The sequence below is a fragment of the Gekko japonicus genome, unplaced genomic scaffold, assembly GCF_001447785.1.
Source record: "Gekko japonicus isolate JY-2015 unplaced genomic scaffold, Gekko_japonicus_V1.1 scaffold100, whole genome shotgun sequence".
NCBI lineage: Eukaryota > Metazoa > Chordata > Lepidosauria > Squamata > Gekkonidae > Gekko > Gekko japonicus.
In genome coordinates this window covers 1,834,744-1,841,979 of record NW_015167060.1, presented here as the reverse complement: position 1 = coordinate 1,841,979, position 7,236 = coordinate 1,834,744, and the positions used below count along the sequence as shown (strand labels likewise).

General features: G+C 46.0%; 1 protein-coding gene across 1 annotated transcript in view; it reads left to right on the top strand.

Moving 5' to 3' along the window:
* The window catches only part of CDHR2 (cadherin related family member 2), a 68,275-nt gene that overhangs the window by 35,338 nt on the left and 25,701 nt on the right, over positions 1–7,236 (top strand). The window contains 9 exon segments of the mRNA XM_015412507.1: positions 1,553–1,628; positions 3,497–3,603; positions 3,692–3,922; positions 4,201–4,362; positions 4,947–5,114; positions 5,348–5,409; positions 5,537–5,771; positions 7,196–7,232; positions 7,235–7,236. The exon segment at positions 7,235–7,236 is cut by the window's right edge and continues 198 nt beyond it. Coding sequence (XP_015267993.1) covers positions 1,553–1,628; positions 3,497–3,603; positions 3,692–3,922; positions 4,201–4,362; positions 4,947–5,114; positions 5,348–5,409; positions 5,537–5,771; positions 7,196–7,232; positions 7,235–7,236 — 1,080 coding nt within the window.

Genomic DNA, 7,236 nt, shown 5'->3' with positions numbered 1-7,236 from the left:
TGCAGCCAGCTGGTGTGACCTTGGGTCAGTCACAAGTTCTTGCAGAGCTGTTCTCTCAAGAGCAGTTCTCTCAGAGCTCTCTCAGCCCCACCCACCTCACAGAGTGTCTGTTGTGGGGAGAGGAAGGGAAGGAGTTTGTAAGTCGCTCTGAGACTTCTTTGGGTAGTGAAGGATGGGTTATAAATCCAGTCTCTTCTCTTCTACCTGGCATTGCTGGAATTTGACCACAGAGTTTACATGCTTACAAAATGTATGTACAGAGGCTCTATAACCATGATTGGGGACATCCAGTGTATCCTGATCAACAAGATGGAGCCTAGAGTCAAGCATTCCTGATTAATTGGATTAACCCATGCATGTAGAGCAGGGCTATTTCTGGGCAGGAACGCATAGGAACGGAGTTCCGGCTGGCTCCCAAATTGGCCACACCCAGCAGGAACTCATTAGCATAACAGGCCACACCCAGCAGTAGAAACTCATTAGGATTGGCTACATTAGGGGTGTGTGGCCTAACATGCAAAGGAGTTCCTGCTCCAAAAAAAGCCCTGGGTTTGGACAACAAACAAGGTCAAACAGAATAAGAAGCAAAAGGTGGGTGTGGCTGGATGACCACACTTCTGGTAACATGGGAATGCAGCCTAATATGCTAATGAGTGGTGCAATCAGGGGTGTGGCCTAATATGCTAATAAAGTTTCTGCTGCTGGGTGTGGCCTATTATGCTAATGAGTTCCTGCTGGACTTTTTCTACAAAAAAAGCTCTGATGTAGAGGCCGTGCTTTTGTGTGGTTGCCTGCAGGGCCAATAGGTTCACTCCTGCTCCAGTTTGGGTGAAAGGGATTTCAGCGCACAGATATTTTCTGAAGAGGGTTTTTGCTGGCAAGGCAGTAACTCACAGCAAACCTGGCTACTAAGCAAGAAAGGCATGCAACATCATCCATGTAGTACCCCCCCCCCCAGCCAATCTTGCTGTGGGTTGCCCTGCCTCTGAGCCAACTGTGTGAAGGGTAAGCTGTGCTGCACACAATGGAGTTCCTCTGTGAAGAGCTGGGAGCACATATGATTGTAATCCAGATTCAGTGCAGTTACACGTGATATATGCAGAAATGGAGAAAAAAGGTGGAATGAAGGCGTGGCTGTTTGAGTGCTGGGAAAAGATGGAGCAAAGACTGAATGCAGAAAGGACCACGGTCACCCCACTGGCTCTAAGCTAAGTGGTGTTTTATTTGCTTGCTAAATCTACTGGGACTTGAGGAAAGGCACAAAAAATTAAATGCTTCATCTTGCACTTGTACAATTTTTCCCTGGGCTACGCATGCCAGGTTTAGAGGGAACTACCAAGTTGAATCAGCTGTTGTAGCGATGCTTTTAGCAGAAGACTGACGCGTAAAAATTAGCAGGTTTTGGATCTGTGCCATTGAAAGTTTCACCTCCTAATCCCTATATATCAAGACATTGTTAATCTTCCAATCTTCCAGCAGTGCTTGAAAAAATTAGATGAAGCTGTGGGGCTTTTGTGGTTTTTTTGCCTTCACTGAGGCTTCTTCATTCCAGGGAACCCCAGTGCTGACTGTGCTGGCCATCGACAGAGACAAGGAAGTGAATGATGTCATCTTCTATAATGTTACTGGTGAGTGGCAGAAGGGTAAGGGGTGGGCTTGTGGGGTGTAAACAGGCCTTTGAGTTTGTTATGTGCCAAAGGGTCAAGATTGTTCTGGTTAATACCATTTGACGTTCAGGGGGGTTGACAAACAGTACTGTGTGAACTATACCTCTCTATATAATATGTATTATCTATTTGCTCTACATATTGTTCTACTCTCACTAGGTTTTTTTATGGTTATATAGTACTGTTTTAGAGCTGCGGTGGCTCAAGTGGTTAAGACGCTGAACTGCAGGCTGTGGAAGGTCGGTAGTTCAGCAGTTCGAGACCCAGGTTGCCGCATGACAGAGTGAGCTCCCGTCTCTAGTTCCAGCTCCTGCCAACCTAGCAGTTCGAAAGCAAGAAATTGCAAGTAGATAAATAGGTACCACTTCGGTGGGAAGGTAACAGTGTTCCGTGCGCCTTGGTGTTTAGTCATGCCGGCCACATGACCATGGAAACGTCTTCGGACAGCGCTGGCTCTTCGGCTTTGAAATGGAGAGGAGCACCGCAACCCTAGAGTCGGATTCGACTGGCTTTCGGGCAAGGGAACCTTTAGTACTGTTTTGGGGTTTTTTGCATTACTTAATATATCATGTCTAATACCAAAACCTGTGCCAAAGCACCCCCATTCTCTGCTGGCACTTACTGGACCAGTGGGAGAAATATGGGGGTGGGGGCATCCAGCAATTTCACAACATCATTTCCAGCTGTGTAACCAAAAATGTAACCAAAAATGATGTCACTGTGTCATGAGACACTCTAGCATCCCATGACACTGTTCCAGTTACGCAGCCAGAAATGATGTTTCTATGTTGTGGGGCACTGTTTAAGTGAATCTCTGTCCCTTCTCAGTTTCCCAGGGAGGGCTGGCAACCCAAATTTCTGCTTTATTACAGACTGCTGTAATCCTGGCGTCATTACCATGGTTATTAGATTTCTTATCCTATTGATTGCATTGCCTTACACTGTGTCACCTGCCTTGTATCTGAGTGAGAAAGACAGACTATAAATAAAGTAATAATAATAACTGGGAATAGAAATGTCAGAAAAACGAGGGGCTGAAATTGGAAATCAGGGTAGCGAATAGAGAAGGGGGCTGTGCATCGGTATTGGTTCTGCCTCTTTCTCAGAGAGTCACTCATGCTGTCTGCGCTGAGACTGATGGCATAATCAGCCATAATGGATTACCCAGTGCAATGGTTGTCTTCAGCTGTATAAGCATGAACAGTGGTAGCACTGCCCCCTTCTCACATTCAGAAGACCCCTGCCCTGCTGCATAAAGCCTGAGGCAGTTAAACAAGAAGGAGCCCCCTGTTACTAGATCCTGCACTGGAGCTTTGCCTCCTAGGAAACATTTTGTCAAGCAGTACCCTCCCCGGAGCACACTGTGAGAGATGCCGCTTGCTTGCTTGCTTGAACATGGCATCCACCCCAGCTCTCCGGAGTGTCCCGTCCTTGGCATGCCACTATGGCCAGCATGACTGCCTTAGTCCTGCTTCTGTTTTGTGAAAAGACATCATGCTGGTTCCTTCCTTTGCTAGATAACGATTCTCCCCTGTGCCTTTTGCTGTCAACCTGTGTAGGTGGCTTCAGAAATGGGTTCTGTTGCCATAGTCCAAGGGCTATGCTAGGATAGTCTGAGATTTGGTAGCTGTAGTCCACCTCTGTCCTTGGCATCACAAAGTATTTTCATCTTAATTCTCGGTTTCTTGCCTGCCCAAACAAACTTTGATAGTTCTCCATTTCCTGATACCTAAAGGAAGCCTATTCATAGTGAGTTACCCCAGCCAACTGATACATCCTTTGCCTTTCGGTGTGACTGGTGAGATTATTTTTTTCTTCCTCTCCATTAGGTGCCAGTAACCTGTTTACAATCAACAGTACCACTGGGGTAATTGCTGTGAGTGGCAATCTAGACCGAGAAGGTGTTCCAGGTGAAGAAGTGCAATTCCAAGTTGTGGTGAGCAACAGGAGCAGCTCTGAGAAGTGGGAACTATTTTCCTCCCCCCACCCGCCTCAGTTTCTCTCTCTCTCGCTTTACCACACAGGCTCGAGAAAAAGATTTGAACATTTATCAGCAGGTGGCCCAGGTGATCACCACTGTGACAATTCAGGTCACTGATCTCAATGACAACACCCCTCAGTTCTATTCTTGTGAGTATCCTGCCTGCAACTTCACAGACTCCCCAGTGAGTAACTTTTCGGGTCAGATAGAGGAGCATGCTTCCCCAAGAACACCTGTGACCAGCCTCAGCATTGTGGCCTATGATCCTGACAAGGTGAGCATGCGAGGAGAGTTCTCAGAATTTTGTGTGGGCGAGATTCAAATTGTTATATTTTTTTATTTCTCGAGAAGCAAACTTGTCTTTTTTTGTAAAACACATTGAATAAGCGGAACGACTGTACATCTTTAAAAATAAATAAACAGAAGTAATTAAATGGAAGTAAATAGAAAAACAGGAAAACTATATGTTTGGAACAAGAGTTGTATTAACACACACAAAGAATGCTGAAAACCACAGAGAGTTCCAAGCACCCTTCCTTCTTTCCTGAACAGGGTCCTAACGGCACCTTTCAGTTGTCCTTGCGTGGTCCAGATGCATTTGCCTTCTCAGTGACACCCCAGCAGATCGTGAATGTAGGCACTGTACAGGTGCTAGTGAGCAATTCAACTGTTTTGGACTATGAAAAGATACCTGATCATTCTGTGACTGTGGAGGTAAGAGGTGCAAATATCTAGGCCCATTCTGTTGCATTCGCCCTTCTTGACAGTTACCTGTCTTACAGCCATGAATTGGGATCTAAGCTGCCAAGAGGAAATTACACCATCTTTTAATGTTACCTGCTGAAATCCCCTTCTAGGCAAACTGAATTTAGGATATGAAGCTGTATCTAGAAGTTAAATATATTATTGATTATTTAAATATTTGAAGTTTGATTTATATAAAATTAACTAGGAACCATCTTTGTCCTAATGAGGACATGCTCAGAGATTAATGCTGTCAAACTGTGTGGTCACCATTAAGGGAGTGCCTTGTAGAATTAAAGCATCCCCATCAGCACTGTACTCTTACCAGAGAAGTACTGTCTGCCAAGTAGATGAGGCTGCAATGGCCTCTGCCACTCCAGAAACAAGGCACTGGCAGCTTAGGAGACAAGCATCTAGCTGGCTGACCCTGTCCTGCCCTCTCCCAGTACCCCTGTAAGTAAGCTTCTTTCTGAAGGGAGTTGTGCTGTGATGAGGTTGTGACCAAAGACAGTGGTTTGAAGTGAGGTTGACTTGGTTCCTTCTAATCTTGGTAGATTGTAGCAAATGACACCAGGAGGACAACCAGTTGCTGCTCCTTTGCCACGGTTATCATCCACCTTCTTGACATCAACGACCACAGACCCGAGTTCAATCAGAGCGAGTACAAGCTTCATGTTCTGGAGGAGAGCCCGCCGGGTACCATTGTCACTTCTGACATCACGGTACAAGAGCTGCACTGCTGACTTGGGCCCAGGCAGGGAAGGGCAAGGACGATGGGATAAGAAGGAACTGTGGTCTCTGAAATGGACAGAGGCTTTATGACCAGATTCATAGACCTCCTTCAGACCCCTAACACAAAAGCCAACTGTGCTGCCAGGAGCTGTCCGGGGGGATTAATGTAGAAGTGTGTGAATACCGATGATAATAATTGGTTGATGCTTTCTGTTTCCTGCAGGCCACTGACCCAGACAGTGGGATTTATGGAGAGATCACCTACTCTCTACTGCCTGACAGCATGTATGTACCCATGATAGCCATAGTAAGGGGGAGGAGTGAGAGAGGGCTGTGGTGTAGGCCCTCTTTTGCTCAGAGAGAATTGTTGTACATCGAGCCTAAGGGATTTGTCTTTTTGTTTACCATGCAGACGGTCCACTTTTATAGTGAACACAACAAGCGGTGCAATACTGGTGGCAAATGGCAGTAAACTGGATTGGGGACCTGTTTATTATGCCACTTTATTGGCAGTAGATGGGGATGGCTTATCTGGTTCCACACAGCTGGAGATCTCCGTGGTTGACATAAATAACAACCCTCCCATTGTGACAGGCTCCTATAATGACTTCATCCGTGAAGGCCAGAACATCAGTGTCCAAATCCAGGTAAGGCTAAAATGCCGGCTTTCTTCCTTATGCCTCTGCGCTTGGCCGTTCTAGTCTCCTGGGCACTTTTAAGGAGTAACTAGAGTACAGTTTACTCATAAGACAAGTAATTACCCACAACACCTATACATCACCGCTTATCTTTGGATTGTCGGGGACTCCTTTCCACCAAGAATTGTCTGTCAACTTCATTACAAACTCACCTAAGTAACTGAGGCCAGCCACAATATTGGATTAAGGTTAGGATGCTTCTCGAGTTGTTGCGAATTAACTATTAATCACATGTTAATGTGCATTCCGCACATCAGTAGGATTGCTGCACAGGGGCAGAATGTCATGTCTGGGGCAGAGTTGATTTAAGGATCACTACTGTCATGTCTCTCTTGGGACCCAGGAAGAGGTTCTGGGGCCTGATAGGTGAGTATCGTGCAGGGGGAAGAGGTTCATGGAAGAACCATGTATACTGCACTAAGCTCTTTGGAGGAAGGTTGAGGGGGGAAATTGGCTGATAGGTGACACTCTCTTGAAAGCTATCAAGCAATCTTGCCATTCCCCTCCCCCACACCCCTTGTAGAAGCTTCTCTATTTTTTGATCCAGCCCCAAATTTACTCTCCAATAAACTGTTATATGGGAGTGAAATTTGTCAGGCACTTGAGTGAGGCTTTCTAAGGAAGGAAGATTCTGATGAGAGGACCTTTGTGCTACGGGAAGCCCCACAAAGGACCTGCTGTGTTAGCTCTGCCACACTTATGGAATTCGCTGGTGCTCACTAGCTGCTGAATTATATTCCCAAATAATTTACTCCAAAGGAAGAAGAGAGGCATTGGTCTCCTTGCTTCTTATTCTGGTTTTGCTTGCCTGGGGAGGAAAAGAAGCATCTCTTGTAAAAGAGAATTTATACCCCTGTGTGAGATTGAGTGGATATAAGGAACTGCGTGAGGGGAAGAGGCATTGTATGGAAAGGTGTTTGTGTATTTTGTGAAAGAGAGAACATGTCTTTTTGATTTGACAGTTTTGAGAGGTCTTGTGGCTTTCAGCTCCAACAGTGCTGTGGCAGAGGGAGTCCACCATACCAGACAAATAGGAGGTAGCATGCCCTGATCTCACCTTAAACCCCAATAACAATAGGCTGGCTGAAGTGAGAAGAGGAGCAGTAGTTGGTTTTTATACCCCACTTTTCTCTACCCTAAGGAGTCTCAAAGCAACTTACAATCGCCTTCCCTTCCTCTCCCCCACAACAGGCACCTTGTGAGAAACCTGTGACAGGCCCAAGGTCACCCAGCAGGCTGCACGTGGAGAAGTAGAGAATCAAACCCATTTCTCCAGATTAGAGTCTGCCGCTCTTAACCACTACACCACACTGGCTCTTGTGGTGTATTCCATCTCACTATATTTTGCTAACAACTCCAATTTTTATTCCCAGGCCACTGACAAGGATGATCCAGGGACCAATAATAGCCGCTT